The 25,078-nt window shown below is 39.9% G+C and overlaps 1 protein-coding gene across 2 annotated transcripts in view; it reads left to right on the top strand.

Moving 5' to 3' along the window:
- Nucleotides 1-25,078, top strand: part of LOC126336371 (NADH-ubiquinone oxidoreductase 75 kDa subunit, mitochondrial) — an 87,090-nt gene that overhangs the window by 48,760 nt on the left and 13,252 nt on the right. For both annotated transcript variants that reach the window (XM_049999977.1, XM_049999976.1), the window contains exons 8-12: nucleotides 1,049-1,178; nucleotides 2,141-2,292; nucleotides 12,953-13,138; nucleotides 23,053-23,245; nucleotides 23,709-23,884. In XM_049999977.1, coding sequence (XP_049855934.1) covers nucleotides 1,049-1,178; nucleotides 2,141-2,292; nucleotides 12,953-13,138; nucleotides 23,053-23,245; nucleotides 23,709-23,884 — 837 coding nt within the window. The remainder of the gene's footprint in view (nucleotides 1-1,048; nucleotides 1,179-2,140; nucleotides 2,293-12,952; nucleotides 13,139-23,052; nucleotides 23,246-23,708; nucleotides 23,885-25,078) is intronic.

Genomic DNA, 25,078 nt, shown 5'->3' with positions numbered 1-25,078 from the left:
TGGAATAGGGATAACAGTTTTATCATACATCGCATTTCCTGACACTAACACAGAACAAATCACATTGAAGAGAGCCAGTTTGGAGAGAGCTTTAATGTTGTGCATCAGTTAAACTGTGTATTTTTTTAGTATGCAAATATAAAACACGAAAACTACCAAATATGGCACTTTAAATATGGTAATGGAAGCTCTGGCAGAATGTAATTTAGCAGTATGGGAGACAACTGACAAAGTAGTAGAAGCATTGAGTCAATAATCAAACAAAAAAAGAAGTTAGACTTCTCTAGTTTTTAGGTGAATCCTTTAATGAGCTGGAGGGGGGGGGGGGGGGGGAGAGAGAGAGAGAGAGAGAGAGAGAGAGAGAGAGAGAGAGAGAGACATGTTGCTGGGGATGCAACAGAATGCTGAGAATGTGTGAGAGTGGTGGATAAAGCTGTTTTCGGCTGAAATGACATAAAGGGCATCCGTTCTTTTTAAGATTGTATGTGTACTTAAGTCTTCGAAAAGAGTCAAGATCCATTTTGAGCATTAAATGACACGGAGTTACTGATGTTAGTAAAATACTGCCTTCAGATTTACATTTTTACACAGGAACAGGGAAATGCAGAATTTTGTGACTTTTGTCTAAAAAAGATGCAAGTTTTGCATTATATTGGCTAAAACTGCCAGTTTGGCCTTATTTGTCATGTTATAAATTATGCAAAATTTTCACTGCCTAGTTTGTGACATGTCAAGTCTCTCTCTCTCTCTCTCTCTCTCTCTCTCTCTCTCTCTCTCTCTTTTAGTGTACTTATAATTGTTAAAGCAATAGTTCAAAAGCTAGCTCAATTCTCTATTTTTTTTCAATGACTCAGTGTTTTTACTATTCAGTGTCTCCTTTACTCATAAATTATTTGCATTTTTCCAGAACTTCCCTTATCATATCTATAAGTAAAATTTGATTAGTTTTGTAATTGACTCGTTGATTGTTTTATTATTTGAAATCTTATGTTTCACAATCTTCACAGAGCTTATTTGTACACATTGATTGTTCTAATGCCATTTTCAGGCCCTTGTTGCACTGAAAGATTTGCTGAACAGATTGGGATCAGAAGCTTTGTGCACAGAATACACTTTCCCTCAAGATGGTTCTGGAACAGATCTGAGATCGAATTATATTCTGAACAGCAGGATAGCAGGTAAGTATTTCCATTCAGAAAGAAATTTAGTGACTGTCCTTCAGATTCTGGTGTTTCAGAGGAAGAAGGCAGAGGGATAACTGCAAGTTTCTCATGAATCTTAGTCAGATTAAAAAGTGAAATACAAATACTTACCATATATACTTGAATCTAAGCCACACTCGAATCTAAGCCGCACCTGAAAAACGAGACTCTAAATCAAGGAAAAAAAAAATTTCCCGAATCTAAGCCGCACCTGAAATTTGAGACTCGAAATTTAAGGCGAACGAAAAGTTTTAGGCCGCCCCTCCAAATCGAAAGACAGTTGGTCCAGTGTAAGATGAGACACAATTTAGGTCGAATGAATGACGATACAGCTACAGTAGTTTGGTTCGAGTTGTAAGCTTAGCAGTTAAGCTTTACCAGGTAGCCATTGCTCTGCGTCAGACGCTCCGTCCGTATTTACACGGGTACCCTTCCTTTTTCACGTTCTTCGTCTGTTTTGAATTGATTGCGTATTTTTATTTGATCTTATAAGTGCCATTCTCTTTGTTATAGGTGTTTACGTCACCCTGAGCTGAAAATGCATTACTGTACTGTGTCATGCACTGTTCGTCTCATTCTGATAATGAGCGTTTACGGCCTGTCGCCGCTCGCGGTGTTAATGAACCGAAATTCAGATTTGTGGGTGTGTGGTATTCATATTTTTTGTTGATGCTATGTGGATTTTTGCTGTCAGTGTGTAAATTTGTATCTTATGCGTAACAGTATCAAAACTTGAAATGAATAGTTTATCTCCGGAATTCAGTTGTTCAGTTGCTGATGCTCAATTTTTGTTACATATTCTCTACACCCCAACACATGGTCACTGTAAACAAAAATTACTACCATCTTTTATATTGAGGTAGTGACATGTTTCATTTTTTTTCTCCTGTCCTACACCACCCCCCTTTCAGCACTAATTTCATCTGGAACTGTTTCAGGGGTTGAGGAAGCAGATCGTATCCTGTTGATTGGTACCAATCCTAGGTTTGAAGCACCTATCTTGAATACTAGGATACGAAAGGCATATCTACACAAGGAGAGTGAAATAGCTCTTATTGGGCCTAAAGTGAATTTAACATATGAGTATGAGGTAAGCAGCTTGTTTTTAAAAACAGTGTTGGACAAGATAAAAAAATCTTAGGTTAAAGATTGATTGTCATTCTATATTATGGAACTGGCTTACTCAAGATGGTAACTGTCTGTTGTGAAACTGTAACATTATCTGGCATCAGTAATCTTTGGTTGATTGGGTTAGTAATGCAGGATTTATTCCTCCGTGTTGATATTTCATCATCTTTTGGTCATGCCCTTATTTACCCTTACTCCTATTTTTCCTGTTCATGAATGATTTCATTTTCCTTTCACCATCACATTTTTTATTTTACTGATACACTATAGTACACTGCCTGACACATAAATGAAACACTCAGAAGACATAGAGGGATATCAGTGCATCTTCATACATATAGATATTATCAGCAATTATATTAAAAACAAAGATTCCAAGACTTACCAAGCGGGAAAGCGCCGGCAGACAGGCACAATGAACAAAACACACACACAGAATTACTAGCTTTCGCAACCGATGGTTGCTTCTTCAGGAAGGAGAGGGAAAGACGAAAGGATGTGGGTTTTAAGGGAGAGGGTAAGGAGTCATTCCAATCCCGGGAGCGGAAAGACTTCCCTTAGGGGAAAAAAAGGACAGGTGTACACACACACACACACACACACACACACACACACACACACACACACACACACACACACACACATCCATCCATCCGGGGGAAGTCTTTCCGCTCCCGGGATTGGAATGACCCCTTACCCTCTCCCTTAAAACCCACATCCTTTCGTCTTTCCCTATCCTTCCTGAAGAAGCAACCATCGGTTGCGAAAGCTAGTAATTCTGTGTGTGTGTTTGTGTGTTTTGTTCATTGTGCCTGTCTGCCGGCGCTTTCCGCTTGGTAAGTCTTGGAATCTTTGTTTTTAATATATTTTTCCCATGTGGAAGTTTCTTTCTGTTTTATTATCAGCAATTATGTAAGAGTTGAAATTATCTGTGACAGAAAGAACAGCCACCAGAGTGTATTAGCATTGTTTGCGTTACGAGGTCTGTTCAAAACATTCCAGAACTTTGTCTACAAAATATGTCTGCCCTTACCTTTTAGTTATTGTGCATGGTATCCTCCGGAATACTCTCCTCCACAATTGGTACACTGCTCCCAACACCATTTCCAATTATGGAAGCAGTCTTGATGCAACTCTTGCTGGATCGCGTGAAACACCATCTGCAGATTTTCTTTCGTTTCATCAGTCGTTGCAAATCTTCATCCTTTTCACGGAATTTTCAACACCGGGAATAAAAAAGTCTGCAGAGGCCAGGTCTGGAGTGTGGAAGATGAGGCAGCAAGTGATTTCATTTTTTGTGTAATAGTCACACACTAACGGGGTGATTGTACAGGTGTGTTATCATGAGGCAAGAGGCATGACGTATCACGCCACATTTCAGGCCGTTTCCTTCTCACATTTTCTCACAAGTGTCATAACATGCCCCAGTAGTACCATCAATTAACAGTTTGTCTCTGTGGCACTACAGTCTGGAGCCGCACAACTGCTGCGGTCGCAGGTTCGAATCCTGCCTCAGGCATGGATGTGTGTGATGTCCTTAGGTTAGTTAGGTTGAAGTAGTTCTAGGGGACTGATGACCTCAGAAGTTAAGACCCATAGTGCTTGGAGCCATTTGAACCATTTAGTACATTTCCTGACCCATTGTGAAGGTTGAATATTGGTCTCAACGTCATAATTGTAGACCCGCATATTATCACAAGTTAGATTCTCTTAAGGAACATCTCGTTCTCATTTGCGCCATCCAAAAGCTCTTCACAAATAGAGAGGCAAATGTCTTTCTGGTCATGACTCACGAGCTGTGGGTGGGACGAACTTAGCGGCAGCATGATCCATTCGAAGATTCTGTGTACGGATGTCATGACATGATCCAACTGAAATGTTACATTCATCTGCAATCTTTCTTATAATCAGTCTTCGATTGACATGCACAATTTAGTTGACGTTCATGAAACGAGGGTCTTTGGTAGACATCAAAGGACATCCTGAACAAGGTTCATCTTTAACTTCTGTTTGGCTGTTTTTAAACCTTGTGAACCATTCGTAACACCGAGTGGGGCTTAAGAATTCATCACCATAAGCTTTCTGCATCATTTGGTATGTGTCTGTAAAGATTTTTTTGAGTTTCACACAAAATTTAATGCAGATGCATTGTTCCCTTAACTCTGCCATATCGAAATTCACAAACTGTACAACACAGTGTTCTACTCGATAAAACACTGAACAATAACTATCAGACATACAGCAATGAAACTTTCAACAGTTACACATTAAACAGTGGTGTGTGTAGGGATGCTAACCGAATTTCTCTGCAACACATCATTGGTTCAAAATTATGAATGTTCCTGAAGTTTTTGAACATACCTTGTATAAGGGGTGTGAACAGCATCAGGTGTTATCACTGTGAAGGACACAGAGATGCTTCATGCTCAGATGGGAGGCATTATTAGCAACTGACAGAGTTTGAAGGGGCCTCATTATGGGTCTTAGTTTTTCCAGTTGCTCGAAATGTGTAATATCCAGAGTTGTTGGGCATCTGGATGTGACATTGGCCTGACTTTGGACGGGGGGAACCTGAGGGCATTCATAATCATCATTAATTTTCTCGACAACCACATCTGACCACCACAAGGGAGGATCACCACATTGTGCATGAAGCACATCATGACCCCCTTCGTATCTGTGACTGTGATCTGAGAAAAAGTATTGGACTCCCAGCAACATTCTGTGACATCCTGCACTATTGTTCAGAGACTAACAGCAGCTGGAGTTTCACAAGACAGTCATTTGTGGTGTAGTATTAACGGCAGTCTACACACGAGACAGTAATTTGTGTTCTCAATGACTGGGAAGCCCGGACTGCTGATGAATGGCGTCACATTGTGGGACACAATAAATTGTAGTTCTACACATTTTTGATGACGATTGTTTGTGCATATTGCAGTGACCTGGGCTGAGTTTCCATTCTTCCAATGATTAGAGGGGCACAGTACCATAACTGTGGCATGACTGGTAGTGATTGCAGGAACCCTGATGGCACAATAGTTCATCACTGACATCCCACGCCCTCATGTGTAACTTCTCAAAGAACAGTATTATGGTGTCATTTTTCAATGCTCGTTCACATATGGCACATGTCTCTACGGACTGTATGTGTTGAGATGTACCTATGACCAGGAAGATCCTCAGATCTGTCTCTGATAGAACATTTGTGGAACAAGCTTGGTAGTTAACTCCATTTCGGTGTCCAGGATATTAATGACTGGAGGTGATACAATGACTTGATGACACCTGCCCAAATGAATCGGTGCAGGCATGTCAGCCAGAGGGGGCTCAATGTCATACCGATAAATGGGCTCATATTTCCAATTTATTTGTAAATTTGACTTTATTTTATAAGCACTGAAATATCATCACAGACCCTCTCAACCCGTGAATATCCATTTCGTTTCCTCCCCAGCTTTTTGGGTGCTTCTCTTTTGTTGTTAGACAGCACATATCTGGCAACAAATCTGTCAGTTTATTTCCTACATGCAGTTTGTTATACCATTTGTCACCTATGAAGCTTAGCCCATAAGTGAGAGAAGAGTGATCACTTTCTTACATAACCTAAAATTCCAGTTTTTTTGTTTTTCTGTTTCCACACACATCTGGTTGTCACACTCCTCCATTCTGACTAGGCTGACCCTTATATAGCATTCTGTTTTATCATTTATTTCACAGGTCTCATTTTCAGGGTGTGTATTTCCACTGTTCTAATCAGTTGCTTTCTTAACTTTGCAGAAAATGTTTATCATTTCCCATGATGCTTATATCCTGGCATCTTAATACAGGTGTTAATACTGACCTAATAGTAGGCTAAGAAGAAACTCTTAATTTGAATTGTAAATGTTGGGGGCAGTTACAATGTGAATTTTGAATGTCAAACTCAATTCAGTTTATTTTACAGTGCTTCTATAGCAGCGAGAGATTACGTAACACATCATTGACAGTTCATTGATACCGCACGGGGGAAGTGTTGTTTCAGTGATTCTTCATATCCTCCCCTCCTTGGTCTATCTCCAGAGGTCTGGCCAGCTGGACAGGTCTAGTGATGTATCAGCCTTCAGCAGTCACAAGGATGGCTGTGTGTCACATTCCATCACTGCCTTCTGTCAGCTCCTGTACTGCTCCAGCCCTCTTCCACAGGTGCTGTGGAAGACCTGCTTGTAGAAGTACAGTGTCGCCTACTCGGATTCTCATCATTGCTCTGTTTGGGCATTTAACTTGTTGGAAGTTAAGTAATCTGCTACTGTTTTCTGATGGAATTTGAACTCTCTCGTCGAGTCTGCTGCGGTCAGTGGTTCAGGTCCAGTTGGCAATGTTGTAAGTTTCTTTTCCATGATGAAGTGTGTTGGAGTGAGTACTTTGTCCTCAATTTGGGAAATGGGTCTTCAGTTCAGGGCGGCTTCATTATTTACGAGCACAGTGTGTAGCTCTCCTTATCTGTAGTCGAGTGTCTGAGTATTTTCCTGAGACATCTTTTCATTGAGATGACCATTATTTCCCAGAATCTACCCCACCAAGCCATACACAGAGCTATAAATTTCAAAGTTAAGCCTTGTTGAGTGAAGTATTGGTGAGTCTTATCAACAGATATTCTTGACAGCAGTTCCATTGTTTCTTTGTTAACTGCATGTCAGTATAGGTGGCATGTGGAATGCTGCATTGACCAATAAATCTTTGTAGTGCCAATAATAACCGGTCAGTTGATGATCTGCATGCAGTGTAGCTCTAGATGAAAATCTCTTAACTGTAGTGCAGGTAAATAGTGCAACATAGAATTTAGTGCTTGTATTTCCTACTTTGGCATATAGTGGTTCTGCAAAATAAACACAGATTACTTGGAAGAGTCTGTGCATTGTTTCATGGTCGACTGGCATTGGAGCTTATGTTTCTCAACCAGTGACACTGCATACTGAGTCACGTGAGGAACTGCAAAGCTCCGAAAGTACAATTCTGACTCAAAGATGGTGCAAGCATGTGTGTGTGTATGCAAGATTGAAAGCTTTGAGAAATGATTATTCCATGTACAATAAGTGAATGTCCTTCTTCTGTGGTTAACTTGGGGTGTTGTGAACGATCACTGAGATGTAACATGAGTTGAGACCTTTTATTTTTGATCCTGTGGGTAGTGGTGCAGTTTCCTTATGAGCTTGAATTTCTTGGAGAGAAAAAAAGGAAAAAGAGAAAATAAAACAAAACAACAATGGTGTTGTGTAATGTTGAGTGGATGTGGTTTCTTCCACGGTAAATTCTCTGTGCAAGTTCACTTTGCCAATAAGTCTTCTTTTAAATCTAAAAACATGGGCTGTGATATATTGCAGTTTCCAGTAAGAATTAAATTGTTAAACATCTATTACTGGTTAGGGCATTACCACAGGGAAGACCTATGGATCCAGGTGAATGTCCATAGTTTCTGGAAAAGTGCCTGGTGCAAGATAATTCATTTGCCCTGAGACTGCGTTGTTGTGATACCCGAGGTGGGCTATGCCACCATATGTGCATTGTATGTGGCATCTGAGGCAAGGGTTCTGTAGATAGGTGATCCACATGATTCTCTTTTCCTCGACAGTGCTTCCACTGGGATAATAAATGGGACTTGTTAGTAGTGGTTGACCTAATATACAAGGTTGTGCCTTATGCTGTCTCTGAAGCATCATGAAAGACATGGTTGATATGGTCCCCAAGTCTTGTATCCACTTTCTTACATAAGAGTGTGATAGTTTTTGGAAGAGTTGAGATCCAAGTATGCCATCGAACATCAAGATGTTCAGGCAAAGGTTCATCCCATCCTGGCCCAAGTATCCAAGTATCTTGAAATAAAATCTTTCCTGTTATCGATACTGGAGTTACCAAACTTAAAGGGTCATATAAGTTAATGGTTGCTTGTGGTAAGTTTCTTTTGGTGGCCACAGACTGATATGTTGTTGATAACTTGCTGTTGGTTGATACAAAATGTGTCATCTATCATGAACTTGCAACATGTGCAAAGTTTTTCTGAGCTCTTGTCCTTCTGATTTCCATATTGTAACTAGCTGCTGAGAGTTCGTTGCCCACTTTAACAAACGCAGTTTCATTTGATTCATGAATGCAGCCATTCTTGTCTGCAGCACCTCCTGTAAAGGTGTCCATATGGAGGTTGGGGTCCAACAAGGAACTTGCAGTAAGAAATTGCAATGAGTACTTGCTTGCCAATTCTCTCAGACCTGCTGAAAGTAAGAACAGACTACATTTAAGACTGAATGGGAAGTCTTTTAAATTTGCTTCATTTAGGCTGTTATTATTGTTACTGTACCACAAGAGTCTAACTAGGTCTCTGTTGTCCGGATGGAGGACGAACTGTAAGAGTTCTTGGGTAATACTTGAAACAATGGCAAAACATCACGTTTGATAGTGCGTAGGAGTTACTTCAGGACTTCTAAGACAACATAAAGTGGAAGAGAGTCCTTTTTTTGTGAAGATGCGTTGAATACAATTCACCATTTTGTGCTTCCATGTTTCTCCCTCCTTACTATTTGGTGGGGCAAATAAAAGGCATGGGTTGAATTCTGGTGTGGGGCCAGTTCAACTTGTTCGTTTCTGAGTCTCATATACAGCACAAAGGGCGTCATTCTTCTCCAGACATCTCTGTAATGTAAGGAAATATTTTTCAGCAGGACTGAGGTTATACGGAATACGACTTCAGATTTCCATGGAAGATGGACTACTCCCTGTTGATCCTTGACAGAATAGGAAGCGTGAAATTCTTTGAAGTTTTGAATCTTTTGCACTCATTGCACACTCTTGATTGGTGCATATCCCAACTGCCTCTAAATCTCCAAAACACCTGACTGTATTGTCAGGATGTGTGATTGCATGGCAGCTTGATGAGGTTTATGATAGTTCGGTCTGCAGAAATACTTAAGCAGCTTCCACTAAAGATCCATCTGAATTTCAAAGGCAATAAGGCCAGTGATTGAGAGACATGTTTTGGTGCTGCAGTCTCCAATAATGCTCTGCTCTGATTTGTAACTCTATGGGAAAAATCATTGTATCCTTCTGCTGGATCGGCCAGTTCAGTATCAGTACTGTGTTTCATTTTGAGTGCTTGTGGTACCAGTAGATATCTTGAAAAGGAATGAAAACCCGCAAATACAGTAACCTTAATGTGAGCATGGCACTATGTGCTTATCAGTGCCAGTCTGACCAGACATCGGGATGGTGTTGTAGCAAATGAAAACTCAAATGCATAGATTTTTTTCATGACTTCTACTTTTAAGTTATCGATCAGCAATCTACTGACAAAACTAGACTGGCTGCCACCATAATGCAGCGTGTGTCTGCTTACTGTGGTGGGTCCTATTACTTACACATAGGCTGTCTGAAGGCATGTGTATCGTAGATGCCCAGTGTTCACATTGTTGACAGAACTGTATTCAACAAGAGATGTTGTTGAAGTAGAATGTGCCAGATTTTACTGACTGGCTTGTGGTGAGACAAAACACTTTCCCTTTCTACCGGTTAGTCTTTTGCTGTATGCCACTGATTAAGGCAGAGGAAGAATCTATTATTAGAACTAAAAATCTTGAGGCAGTCATGAACATTCCTTACTGTCTCTCGCACTCTTGTACCCACTGACCATGCTGCTGTCAAAGCACACAGTGGGATTGTACCTTGCATACTGACCTACTTACTGTATATCCTGGCTTAGGACGAACATTGAGGGCTGTCGTAGGTTGTACAATGTCAGTTAACCTAAGAGAACCCCCCCCCCCCCCATATGCTTGATGCTGTCAGTCTATTTCTTCTGACAAGAATTCCTGTAGTTTCAGAATGTTCCCTTCTGACATATGTTCCCTGGAAAAGTGTGAAGTATTTTAGGAATTAACGCTTGAACATAAGACTGTATGTTCTCCCTCAGTGCCTGTAGAGCTTGGATGCGCTTGTTGCATTCAATAAATCTTAAGTTGAGAGGTTCTGGGGAGTCAGCTGATACATGCAGGATGGCTTCCAGATAATATAGATGTGCCTGAATAATACTACATTTTCATTATAATGCATACACAAAATCTCTTTTGTGTGCTCATAGGAAGTTACAGTTACAGCAATTCCTTTTACCAAACTCTTGGGTTCCCCCTCAAGATAACAACTATGAAACACGTGTTTAGTGACAATTATGAATCTACTTTTGAATCAGACTCCTACTGTTAACAGAAGTAAGCCCAGTGTTAATTGTTACTGGAGAATGACTCTAGCGTAATCTGTGGTTGTTGAATACTGCTACGTGACTGTGTAGAAAACCTTCAGTTGTCCCAACCACTGTGACAAGTGAAATTCTTCCCTCATACTATATTTTGCCTTCAGGATCACTTGTTTCACCACATCTGTGTATTCTTCACATGCTGAGACATCGGTTTCATACTCTGTTGTCGAGTAAGTTTTGAATAGTGTTATCCAAGGTTATCAAATTAACTAAAGTTTCCTGCAGATGACTACAAACATGCTCCACCCCAATTTTTTGGGCTTGGAGTTGTTAAGCAAATTTATTTGGCTGACAAAGTGAGTAACATTGGAGTGTCATGTTCCTTGTCTACGTTTTAGTAGAAGTAAAAAGAGGCCATGATCCGTGACAGTTCTCCGCAAGATTCCATATTGACTTTCTCACTAGGGATCAACTAGGTTTGTTACACATTCAGTTGTCCTCTTATGTTCTTCTCAGCTGTTACTTCAGTTACTAGTATGTGGTCAGTAACATGGTATGTTTCAGTGTTGAATACAGATAAACAGAAAGCCCCAATGTTTGAGTGACAGATGGAGGTGTGCATTGTGCATTACACACAGAGATCCTGCCCTGTAGCTATCACATAGTTGCTCGGAATTGGTGTGTGCACACTCGATGTGTCATTGGCATCCCTGTGACTATGAGAGTTACCATCTGTATTACTGCCTCCTGGGTTTTGGCACCAGAAATGTTGGGGAACAATAAAAATGTGAATTTTGAATATCGAACAAAAGTAATTTTATTTCCATAGTGTGTGTCTATTTCACAGAGACATTACGTAACGTCACACACAAATCACAGATATAATACATTGAGGAAGTGTGATCATTTCAGCAATTCTCCACAGAAAATGCACTTGTTGCAAGCTGGATATTTATGGGTATGTATGGAGTGTACATGTAAAAGGGTTAGAGATTTGTTGGCAGAAAGTGAAAAGCAAGTTAAATGCGGTGAATTTTCCAAATCAGATTTTTGTGAAATGATAGGTGCTCAGAAGTTTATATTTGGTTAAACATTTTTATGTTTCTTACTTTACATTCATTGCCATGGCTTGCTCACTTCTGAATAACCACATTTTGGTGTTCTAGACCTTCCTGTTACTGACTGCATAGTTTCATATTGTTCAATATTAAACTTTGCTTGTGTCTTGTGTATGTGCGGATGGATATGTGTGTGTGTGCGAGTGTACACCTGTCCTTTTTTCCCCCTTAGGGAAGTCTTTCGGCTCCCGGGATTGGAATGACTCCTTACCCTCTCCCTTAAAACCCACACCCTTTCATCTTTCCTTTTCCTTCCCTCTTTCCTGACGAAGCAGCCGCCGGTTGCGAAAGCTCGAAATTCTGTGTGTGTGTTTGTGCATTTTATTTATTGTGCCTATCTACCGGCGCTTTCCCGCTTGGTAAGTCTTGGAATCTTTGTTTTTAATATATATATATTTGTCTGCTTGTGTCTGTGTATGTGCGGATGGATATGTGTGTGTGTGTGTGTGTGTGTGTGTGTGTGTGTGTGTTGAAACTTCCACATGGGAAAAATATATTAAAAACAAAGATTCCAAGACTTACCAAGCGGGAAAGCGCTGGCAGACAGGCACATGAACAAAACACACAAACACACACACAGAATTACTAGCTTTCGCAACCGATGGTTGCTTCTTCAGGAAGGAGAGGGAAAGACGAAAGGATGTGGGTTTTAAGGGAGAGGGTAAGGAGTCATTCCAATCCCGGGAGCGGAAAGACTTCCCTTAGGGGAAAAAAAGGACAGGTGCACACACACACACACACACACACACACACACACACACACACACACACAGACATATTTAAAGGCAAAGACTCTTATATATATAATTTTTTTTATGATTCTGATGTTGCATGAGGTACTTATGAAAATTTCACTTTACCAATACATTTTCTGTGTTACCCCCCCCCCCCCTCCCCCCCCCCTACACACACACACACACACACACACACACACACACACACACACACACACACACACACACAAAACCATTCCTCTCGCTGTTTTCTTCCCTCTTCCCAAATACTAAAAATGTGAGTGACTTCAACGCAATTAGAAAAATAGTTAGGCTTTTTGATAGTGTTTGGATGTACTAGATGCAGCTGAAATGACACTAGGTAAAATAAGTTTTCAGTAGAAAGTTAAGAACATTTTTTTTTATTCTTACCCTTGCAGTTTCGTGAAGTAAATATCATCTAGAAGTACTACCATATTCCAGGAATAATTCAGCTGTATTTATTTTATTGTATTTATTTCATCAACAGCTTTCTCTAGAAGAAGTAAGTGACAATTACTTCTGTTACAGCATTTAGGTGACAGTGCTGATGTGTTGAAACAGTTGGTGTCAGGACAGCATCCTTACAGCAAAGTTTTGTCGTGTTCCAAGAGGCCAATAATTATACTTGGTGCAGATCAGTTGCAGAGGCCAGATGGTGCGACCATACTGGCACTAGCACAGCAGCTCGCACGGAATACAGCTACTGCCGTAAAGGTACAGCAGTTTTTCTGGACACTATACTAATTGTAATGAGCATGGTTTACTGCGTTAGTTTGTGACCTTAGTAATATCACATTCTGTGGACAAGCGGACATGATTTTGAATCTTGTAGTATGTATGTACTGCATTTATTTTCTTTTTTTAATGATTTTTATTTTCTAGTTTCTGGATATTGTGAGGGTTCAATTAATTTATAAATTATGTCGTCACTGGTCTTCAGCTCCAAGAAGTCTGCGAACCCCGGACTTGTTGGCAATTCTTCTTATGTCTTTAGAAAAACTTAACTTCTACCAAAACTAGGACTCATTTACTCTGTTTTACAGGAAGGCTTTTATTCTACATTTAATTACAAAATATGATCAGAGGTTAATGATCTAGTAACAACACAGTTGAACAAACTCCAAATTTCTGAAAAAGAAAAAAGAGTTTTTATACCAGTATGTATATTATTGTTATAATCTTCTGGTTGTTGGTATTCTGTGACCCCATGATTTTCGCAGAAGACTTTTTGCTGCTTTCGATTACTTTGCATGTTAGGACATCAAGTGCAGCTTTAACGCTGTTGGGACAGCAAGGAGCCCGCGCGGAGTACCTCAGAAAAATAATGGAATGTATTTTTGTTAGTAAATTCTCTTTTATAATAATTTACATTTTTAAGTTCTTAATTATGTTTCTGGACAACAAATAATCAGATCTTGTGCCAGTAAAGCTTGCTCATTTGTATTCAAAATTAGTACTATATTTTTCTCTTTATCAGTGAAATGAATTTTTTTCCCCAAAAAACTTTGCCTACAGAACATCTAGAAAGTGTCATATCCTCAAATACCTTTGGCCAGTAAATTTTTGTGAAAGTTAAGGGATATCAGCATCTTGAAAACCCACCTGAAACAACTGAAATTAAATGTAAGGTATGATGAAGCCTATAAAGTATATACAATATTGAAAAGTAGCCTGTGATTGCAGAAAGGAGTTTCACAACTTGCTCACAAAAAGTCATTTTTTATGATGTACTAACATCAGTTAGAATTGCTAGATGATCCTGGTATTGTGGATAAAAGTGATAGGATAAAAATATTCATGTATTTCATTCGTATCCATATCTTACTCTCAGATACAGTCTGAAATGTTCACATTTGAAATGAAATTAAGATACATCAAAAAAAGTTTTGCATCACCTCTGTTCCCAGAACACCTGAAGATAGATGTTGACTGTGGATATTGTATCACACATACAGTGCCTTTGACTTTTCAGAGATGTCACTAAACCCGCCCAAAGATGTAGACAACCATTAATGAGCAGCGCCTGTTAGCCGGAGGGGGCCTCACATCCAATCAGTTCCAGTCATTCCACCAGGGAGGAGTAACACGGCTCGTGTTGTCTAAAGTTCAACCATGACTAGATGGTCAATACTGTGGTTTGATCACGTCCCCATTGTTACTCTGTGCTAGGAAGGGCTCTCAACAAGGGAAGTGTCCAGACATCTCGGAGTGAACCAAAGTAGTGATGTTCGGACATGGAGGAGACAGAGACACGAACTGTCGATGACATGCTTCGCTCAGACTGCTCAAGGGCTACTATTGCAGTGGATGACCGCTGCATACGGATTGTGGCTTGGAGGAACCCTGATAGCAATGCCACCATGTTGAATAATGCTTTTCGTGCAGCCACAGGACGTTTTGTTAAGATTCAAACTGTGTGGAATAGGCTGCATGATGTGCAACTCCACTCCCGACATCCACGGCGAGGTCCATCTTTGCAGACACGACAACATGCAGCGCAGTACAGTGGGTCCAACAACATGCCGAATAGACCACTCGGGATTGGCATCACGTTCTCTTCACCGATGAACGTCACATATGCCTTCAACCAGACAATCGCCCGAGACGTGTTAGGAGGCAACCCAGTCATATGAACGCCTTAGACACATTTTCCAGTGAGTGCAGCAAGATGGAGGTTCCCTGCTGTTCTGGGGTGGCATTATATGGGGCTGATGTACACCGCTGGTGATTATGGTAGGTGCTGTAATGGCTGTACGATACGTGAATGCCATCCTCCGACCGATAGTGCAACCATAGCGGCAGCATATTGGTGAGTCATTCGTCTTCATGGACGACAATTCGCGTCCCCATTGTGCACATCTTGTGAATGACTTCTTTCAGGATAACGACATCGCTTGACTAGAGTGGCCAGCATGTTCTCCAGACGTGAACCCTATCGAACACGCTTGAGATAGGTTGAAAGGGGCAGTTTATGGATGACATGACCCACCAACCACTCTGAGGGTTCTACGCCGAATTGCCATTGATGAGTGGGTCAATCTGGACTAACAGTGCCTTGATGAACTTGTGAATAGTATGCCACAATGAATACAGGCATGCGTCAATGCAAGAGGACATACTGTTGGGTATTAGAGGTACCGGTGCGTACAGCAATCTGGACCACCACCTCTGAAGGTCTGGCTTTATGGTGGTACAACATTCAATGCGTGGTTTTCATGAGCAATAAAAAGGAGGAAATGGTGTTTATGTTGATCTCTATTCCAGTTTTCTGTACAGGTTCCGGAGCTCTTGGAACTGAGATGGTGCTAAACCTTTTTTGATGTGTGTAGTTAAAGTTTTTATAGTAGGGTCTGTGTTACGAAAAGTTACAAAAACATCACACTAATGATAATAGACTGGCTACAGACGTAGACAAACTTGTGTGGAAAAGGCAGGTAACTACCATATTTAAATGACTATAAGATGACTTCCTTATATTCATTTTATGACACTGATACGCAAGTAGTTTTTTGTAAAATGCTATGGGAAGTCACTCTGCTAGCGTCCTACCATAATGTAAGCCCATGCTCTTCATCATCCTCATACATCAGCCAGTACTTGTTTTGAATTCCGTGATGCATGCAGTTGGAAAATTCCCTATTCGTAGCAACTTCATTTGGATTTCTCTTGCACCTACTGAACAACTTGCTGCTCCAATTCACGAAATCTTCCCTGTATCGATTCAATGAAAGTTTGACATGTTGAACGGAATTTCTTAAATTTTTTTTTCTTTATATGATCTATTAACATCCACTCCTGTGACACCAGTTTTCTTCTGCCTGCCGCAAAGTTGTTTGTGGCCTTCATTATGACTCACCATTAACTTAAAATTAGTGTCCTATTGTCTGTGTGAACCACTTACAAACTGTTAACTCGTAGATCTGGGCTTCTCAACAGAGTAATAGCTTTAATTTAAACCTTTTATCTATTGCTACAATTTACAATTCTTACAGCACTGCCAGTATCTCCAAATTGAATGACAACATTATGTTGTCTTGGCGGCTCTCTACAGCTGATTATTTTACATAAATCATACCACTTCGGATTAGCACTGTAACAGAACTTGAAAATCAAATGTGCTGTAGAACAGTAGCAGCATGAGTACCATTGTTGAAGCTCATATCTCATGTTTTGTGCTGTGTTTAAAGTGTTCTTTGCAAACATATTTTTATTAACATTAATTTGTCTCCTCTAGAAATCTAAACATTGTCCATATCTGTCCAGTTTATAGTTAAGTCACTACTAGAATTTGGTTCAGGTAATTGCAGTTTTAAACATGGGACATGTTTATAAAAAGTTCAAGGTATGTGTCATATTTCCCCATGGATGGCAGTGTGATGAAATTTGCTGTCTGCACACCAATCCCCTCCACATTCATCCTAGTGCGCATCCAAACTGGTGTTACTACTCCCCCTCCATCCCTTCCCAGTTCTTCAAATTAAATCTGCACTTGACCTCAATTGCCAAAGCCTTGTTTGTAATTGTAAGATGACTGCTATATTAATTTATTATACAGTATAAAAATATTGACCTTGGTAGCAGTAGTTTAATATGAGAGTGCAAGATGACCCTGTATTTTTCAAATGATGAATTTGTGAAAAAAACTTCGTATTATAGTTGGGTAAACACAGTAATCACAATGGAATTTTGAGTTTCTAGTGGAACATGCTAGGTACTGTCATTACATAATCACTCCATTAGCTCATCTCAAAACTTTTTATAGTTTGTCTGGTACCATGCGCTGTGGAATTTGAATCCCTCCCCCCAGACGTCATGGACGTCGAAGACCCTTAAAGGTCTCTGCATCATCGTGCCGTAAGCTGTGGTGGCGGCGCGCGCATACTGGCCTGCATGTAGTATGAGGGCGCCACAGTGGAACAATTGGTTCCAGCAGCCAATAGTGGCGCTCCTGATAGAGTATTTAAGAGCCAGCATCTCGCTCTGCTAGCGAGTCTAATCGTTGTGTGTGTCTCGACAAGACAGCGTGTTTATCATACTTTGATCTTGTTAATTGTGGACGTCTTGGATTTGTTTGGTTGTCTCTGTCACACCATTGCATTTTGCGTGTTGTCATCATAAGGTCTTTCACCATCAACCGTTGTTGTTTTGTGTCCATCCTTTCCATTCGTTTGTTTGTGCACAGGCCACTCTCCGTTTGGTCCTGTTGCACTTTCTTGGCCACCCCACGGCCGTTCCAGTTGTGATCACAGCAAATTACAACAGTTGTGACCTCATATAGTACCAGGCATTGCTTTATCTGTAGTAATGAGTGGTTAATTTTTAAACTGTGCAGTAATAGTGCAGCTGCTTCCAGTGACTTACTGATTAACATTTAATCCCTTTTTTTGGGTCATCAGTCTTCTGACTGGTTTGATCCGGCCCGCCATGAATTCCTTTCCTGTGCCAACCTCTTCATCTCAGAGTAGCACTTGCAACCTATGTCCTCAATTATTTGCTGGATGTATTCCAATCTCTGTCTTCCTGTACAGTTTTTGCCCTCTTCAGCTTGCTCTAGTACTGTGGAAATAATTCCTGATTTCTTAACAGATGTCCTATCATCCTGTTCCTTCTCCTTGTCAGTGTTTTCCACATATTCCTTTCCTCTGCGAGAACCTCCTCATTCCTTACCTTATCAGTCCACTTAATTTTCGTCATTCACCTGTAGCACCATATTTCAGACTCTTCGATTCTCTTCTGTTCCAGTTTTCCCACAGTCCATGTTTCACTACCACACAATGCTACACTCCAAGCATACATTCTCAGAAATTTCTTCCTTAAATTGAGGCCCATGTTTGATACTAGTTGACTTTTCTTGGCCAGGAATGCCCTTTTTGCCAGTGCTAGTCTGCTTTTGATGTCCCTTTTGCTCCATCCATTGTTCGTTATTTTACTGCCTAGGTAGCAGAATTCCTTATCTTCATTCACTCCATGACCATCAATCCTGATGTTAAGTTTCTCGCTGTTCTCATTTATACTACTTCTCATTTCTACTACTTCTCATTACCTTCATCTTTCTTAGATTTACTCTCAACCCATACTCGGTACTCATTAGACTGCTCATTCTGTTCAGCAGATCATGTATTTCTTCTTCACTTTCACTCAGGATAGCTATTCATCAACAAATCGTATCATCGATAACCTTTCAACTTGAATTTTAATTCCACTCCCGAACCTTACTTTTATTTCCATCATTGCTTCCTCGATGTACAGATTGAAGAGTAGGGGCGAAAGGCTACAGCCTTGTCTTGCACCCTTCTTAATACGAGCACTTCATTCTTGGTCGTCCACTCTTATTATTCCCTCTTGGCTGTTGTACAAATTGTGTATGACTCTTCTCTCCCTATAGCTTACCCCTAGTTTTTTCAGAATTTCGAACATCTTGCACTATTTTACATTGTTGAACGCTTTTTCCAGGTCGACAAATCCTATGAATGTGTCTTTATTTTTCTGTAGTCTTGCTTCCATTATCAACTGCAATGTCAGAATTGCCTCTCTGGTTTTTGTAACTATTCTAAAGCCAAACTGATCATCGTATACCACATTCTCAGTTTTCTTTTCCATTCTTCTGTATATTATTCTTGTTAGCAACTTGGATGCATGAGCTGTTAAGCTGATTGTGTGATAATTCTTGCACCTGTCAGCTCCTGCAGTCTTCAGAATTGTGTGGGTGATATTTTTCCAAAAGTCAGATGGTATGTTGCCATTCTACACATAAACTTGAATACTCATTTTGTTGTCACTTCCCCAACAATTTTAGAAATTGTGGTGGAATGTTATCTATCCCTTCTGCCCTATTTGATCTCAAGTCCTCCAAAGCTCTCTTAAATACTGATTCTAATGCTGGATCCCCTGCATCTTCTAAATAGACTCCCGTTTCTTCTCCTACCACATCAGACAAATATTCCCTCTCATAGAAGCCTTCAGTGTACTCTTTCCACCTATCTGCTCTCTCCTCTGCATATAACAATGGAATTCCCATTGCACTCTTAATGTTCCCACTTTTGCTTTTAATGTCACCGGAGGTTGTTTTGACTTTCCAGTATTCTGACTCAGTCTGTCCGACAATCCTCTTCTTCTTCTTTTTCTTTTCTTTTTCTCATTTTTCATGCAGCAATTTTGTCTTAGCTTCCCTGCACCTCCTGTTCATTTCATTCCTCAGCGACTTGTATTTCTGTGTTCCTGAATTTCCCTGACCATTTTTGTACTTCTTTCTTTCATCAATCAACTGAAGTATTTCTTCTGTTACCCAGGGTTTCTTCGCAGTTACCCTCTTTGTACCAATGTTTTTCTTTCCAACTTCTGTGTTGCCTTTTTTAGAGTTATCCTTTCCTCTTCAACTGGTCTGCCTACTGAGCTATTCCTTATTGCTGTGTCTATAGCCTTAGAGAAACCCAAGCATATCTCTTCATCCCTTAGTACGTCTGTATCCCACTTCTTTACATATTGATTCTTCCAGAATTCTTCCTGAATAATCTCTTGAACTTCAGCCTACTCTTCATATTACTACATTGTGATCTGAGTCTATATCTGTGTCTTACAATTCAGCATCTGATTTCGGAATCTCTGTCTGGCCATGATGTAATATAAGTGAACTCTTCCTGTACCAGCTGATCTTTTCCAAGTATATCTCCTCCTCTTGCGATTCTTGAAGAGAGTATTCACTATCACCTGCTGAAATCTATTACAGAACTCAATAAGTCTCTCTCCTCTCTCATTCCTTGTCCCAAGTCCATATTCCCTGTAACCTTTTCTTCTACTCCTTCCCCTACAACTGCATCCCAGTCCCCCATGACTATTAGATTTTCATCTCCCTTCATGTACTGTATTACACTTTCAATATACTTGTACACCTTCTCTGTCTCTTTATCTTCAACTTGTGACATTGTCATGTATACCTGAACTATTGCTTTCAATGTTGGTTTGCTGTCGAGTCTGACAAAAATAACCCTATCACCAACTGTCACTGTAACACACTCTTTGCCCAACCTTTATATTCATAATGAATCGTACTCCCATTACACCATTTTCCACTACTGTTAATATTACCCTATACTCATCTGACCAGAAGTCCTTGTCTTCTTTCTATTTCACGTCACTGTTACCTACCACATGTAGTCATAGGAACAGTGACTGCACAATGGTGCCTCCATTGACATCCATGTTATCCCAGTGCTGACTTTTATGAGTGTGTCTACTGACAGGATGAGTACACTGCAAGATATACACAGGTCAATAGTGACAATATTAGGTTACCCCGCCCGCCCGCCCGCCCCACGGGGCCGGGACTGTGGTTCTTGTAGGAGACTCTATGAAAGCTGTTGCCTCTTTCAGTATTAATGTGGATAACTTAAACCTCTTCCTGCCTGTCATCCCCACTAAAATATAATTTTCTAGCAGCGCATTCCACATGCCAAAAGACCAGAAAAATACTGTAATGACTTGAGAAGCATTGTGTTGATCTACAGTTCATGTCTGCCTCAAAAGTTGGTGGATATCGTCCCACTCATACTAAAGCATACACAATTCTGGGATGCCATCAAACATCAATTCAGAAGTCACAAAACACATATTTGTAATGCATAAGAATTGTGGGATCTGTTGGTGGACCTCTTATGCCATACACAACAGATTATGGATGAGTGCATGTTTTACTGTAGAAACAAAGCTATGACAGTTCATAGCTACTTGACACACTGAAGATGGACAAACATGGTATCGGATGAGTGGCTGTAATGTCTTATCTGTGCTGCCCAACTTTTTATAGAAGACTTAATTTTTATTGATGATGCACGTAAATAAGGTGTAAACCTACACATCGCAGTCCATTTTCTAATATCAGTTGAAGAGAGAGATAAATTTGTTCCATCATACATCAAAATTGAAGGACAAAGTAACACGTTCTCATTGCTTTGTTTCTTGTAAAGAAACCATTTCAGAAAAAAGTGTGCTCTTGACCATGTGATAACGTGTTCGTGATGATGTCATTCAGATATGCAGTCATTTACTGTTAATGTTAAAACTGCATTTGACCCATGCATAAGGGGTGTGCAAAAAGAAACGAACCAAAGGCATAATTACAGAAACAAGTAACTGTATGTCAGAAGTATTGACCCTGGCTGTTTGAGACACTTATCCCACTATGATACAAGGCTGTGAATGGCTGTCTCATAAAATTTCCGGGGCTGCGAAGTTAACCAGTTCCGCACATACAGCTCAGCTGGATGTCGTTGTCCACACAAGTGCAGGAAGGGTTATGCTGAAGTTCTTCTTTGACCAAGATGGCACCCTTCTGATTCACTTCCTGCAGCACGGGACAACAGTGAATGCCCAGCATTACTCACAAACCTTGACCACCCTTCGTCAAGTGATAAATCAAAATGACCAGGCAATCTCACCCATGGGTTCATTCTGCTCCATGACAATGCAAAGCCTCATACGACCAACAGTCGTGGCACTCCTGCAGAAATTCAAATGGGGGGTTCTCGGCCACCGTCCTTACACTCCGGATCTCTCTCACTGTGATTATGCCATTTTTGGTCCCCTTTAAAAGGTTCTGAGGGGCAAACGATTCACCTCAGACGATGATGTCCAGCTGTGCGTGCGGAACTGGTTAACCCCACAGCCCCGGATGTTTTATGAGACAGCCATTCACCGCCTTGTGGCACAGTGGGGCAAGAGTGTATTCAACAGTCAGGGTCAATACTTTGCTCGTACAGGTAGTGGTTTCTGTAATTATGCCTCCGGCTCATTTCGTTTTGAATGACTCTTAAATCAGTTTTCTCTCTTTTTATGGGAAATCGTAGCTCCCACAAGCTTCTGCATTTGGTTGTCTAGTATCAATAACTTCTTGAAGCTTTGGAGTTTAAGATATCTTTTAATGATGTCACTCCATTGTTAGATTCCTTCTTTCTTTTTGTGTTGTTATTTATATTTTTATGTCCAATCAACCTCATTCATACATTCATCATCTTTGTGTTATGTATCCCATCCTCAGTCACTTATTCATTCTTAATTTAATTAATCCATCCATCCTAATACGTCACTAATATGTCCTGTATATCATTCTTCGATGGTATGATCTTGATTGTTGCCAACCTAAAGACAATTATATTGGTTTTTTTCACTTAGTGGGTATGTTTAAATAGTACTTTAACATTTGCAAAACATCCATTCAGTTCTTTCATGTTGGAGATTGTATATTTTTCTGTATAATCTTCTCATTTCTCAAAGACCTCATAATAACAGAACAAATTTTTTTGATAACAGCTGCTTCTATTTTCAGGTCTTCGCTTTTCTGATCTCTGTTAACACACCATGTTTTGTTTTTACTGAGCGTAAAAGCTGAATTTTAAAATGTTCGCCAGCTGTGTAATGTTTCATCGGTTTCTCTCTCTCTCTCAATTTTACATATTGACATGCTGATTGTAATAGAGTGTGTCCACTGTCACTAAGCATGTGTAATAAATATCACGAATAAAAGGTGATTTGCTAGAAACTATAAACATTATATGACACCATAATATTTTATGAATAGAGGAAAAGTTTTTGTAGCTATAGTGATTAACATGTTGTTCATGTTGAATTAACAGGCACCAGCTGATTGGAAGGTTCTGAATGTACTGCACCGTGTAGCATCTCAGGTAGCTGCTCTTGACATTGGATACAAGGCTGGTGTTGAAGAAATTCGAAACAATCCACCGAAAGTTCTGTTCTTGTTAGGTGCAGATGAAGGCACTATATCTCGATCAGATTTACCTGCTGATGCATTTGTAATTTATCAAGGCAAGTATGATTACATAGCACTTTGTTTATTCATTTTGCTGTAGGCAGCTACATTGAAGAATACGTTCTTATAAATAATGTAAATTTAAATGTTGATGCTATGTAATGCAGATAGAGTGGCTTTTGCATATTGATAGTGTGTCCTCAAACATATTTTCGTTTTTAGAGAAGAATGTGAATTACAAAAGAATTGGGTTAAACATGTCCCTTCATTCACTACTTTGTCTTTAGGACCAATGGTGGGCTGGCATGTCTACAATTATACTGGTTTTCCCATTGTTAACTTGAATTTTCACAGTTTTTCAGTTTTGTACACTTAATGTTCTGAATAATTTGACACTGTTGTTCTTGTCATTTTGATGTTTGTATATTGTGGATTAGCATGCTGACATGACCCATGACAAGCAGATAGGTAGTCTTAATTTCACACAAGAGGAAAATAGCTAGTTTTCTTACTTTCCAGGCCACCACGGCGATGTTGGGGCGTCAATGGCTGACGCTATTTTCCCTGGTGCTGCTTACACTGAAAAGCAGGCATCTTATGTGAACACAGAAGGCCGAGCTCAGCAGACACTGGTTGCTGTTACTCCACCTGGTCTTGCAAGAGAAGACTGGAAAATTATACGAGCTCTGTCTGAGGTAAGATGTTCTACAGTCGAGTATAACATTTTCCCTGGGTAATAAGCATTAAAAAGTTTTCAAATAATGTGGGAGAACTGAAATAATCAGAACTAGTCAAAGTGAATGCGAACCTGCTATAGTTTTAAATCGTCTTTGTAAGAAGTTAGATATGATCATCATATATTCAGGTCTACACCAGAGATTAGCATCAGCTTTGTACTGTAAACCCTTGATTTTTTAAAGAATCAAACATCCATTTATAAAACATTTTCAAAACATCTGGTGCTCTATAAATGAGTTACTGTTTTAAATATTTGACATGAAGTATGTAAGTGGGAAGAAGCTTAGAAATGGTTTGAAATTATGCTTAAAGGTCATTGGGGGTCCCCAAGTGCTTGTATTGTGAAACATTGGATAAATATATCCTGGCTAATTTGCAGTCTTGTAGGTACATTCAGTGGTATATGTGTACATTGTCAGCAAACTGTGTGGCAAATGGAGTTGCTAAGTAAAGAAGTAATAAATGAACATGTCATGTCTGATGCTGAAGTTTTACTGCATGAACAGTGAAAATGTACAGTAGTAAGCAATAAACTGTTTGCCTTTTACCATTTTATGGAGGTGTCAGTGACATAAAGTTACTTAGTGACTTCCAACAAACTTCACACACAGTTTCAACCTCTAAGTCCCCTCATTCTCAAGTACTAGATGAATGCAGTCCAGTTGCACTATCTCAAGATGAACACACAGTTTCTAACTGTAGTACTTGTCTTATTGTGTTAAAAGTTAAATATAAGATTGTACCTCTTAATGAGTAGATTACAACAGCATTTTAAATGCTTAAATTCGATCAGTAATCATGTGAAATGTTGAAAATCAAATTTTTGTAACCCATGGAAGCCATTATATGGGCAACTTGCAACTGGTCACGGGTTGTGGGATAGTTACCTGGTAATAGAGATACTTACTTCAAACTCGCTAGCAGGTCCTAAGACATCATCTAAGAACTCCCCGTCTCCGTAAGATTGGAGCTTAGGCTCATCAATCTCCACTGCTATCCAATTAACTAAAATTTTGTAACATGAGTCTGCTGTTGGGTAAAAATGGACGCTACCTACATAGAAAGGAGAGGGAGTACACAAGTATAACTGCAGACTCATGGTATTGCTGCTAGATTCACATACATTGTAAATGATTGTTATACACAAGTAC

This window comes from Schistocerca gregaria, chromosome 2, assembly GCF_023897955.1.
Source record: "Schistocerca gregaria isolate iqSchGreg1 chromosome 2, iqSchGreg1.2, whole genome shotgun sequence".
NCBI lineage: Eukaryota > Metazoa > Arthropoda > Insecta > Orthoptera > Acrididae > Schistocerca > Schistocerca gregaria.
This window is presented reverse-complemented; position numbering and strand designations above follow the sequence as displayed.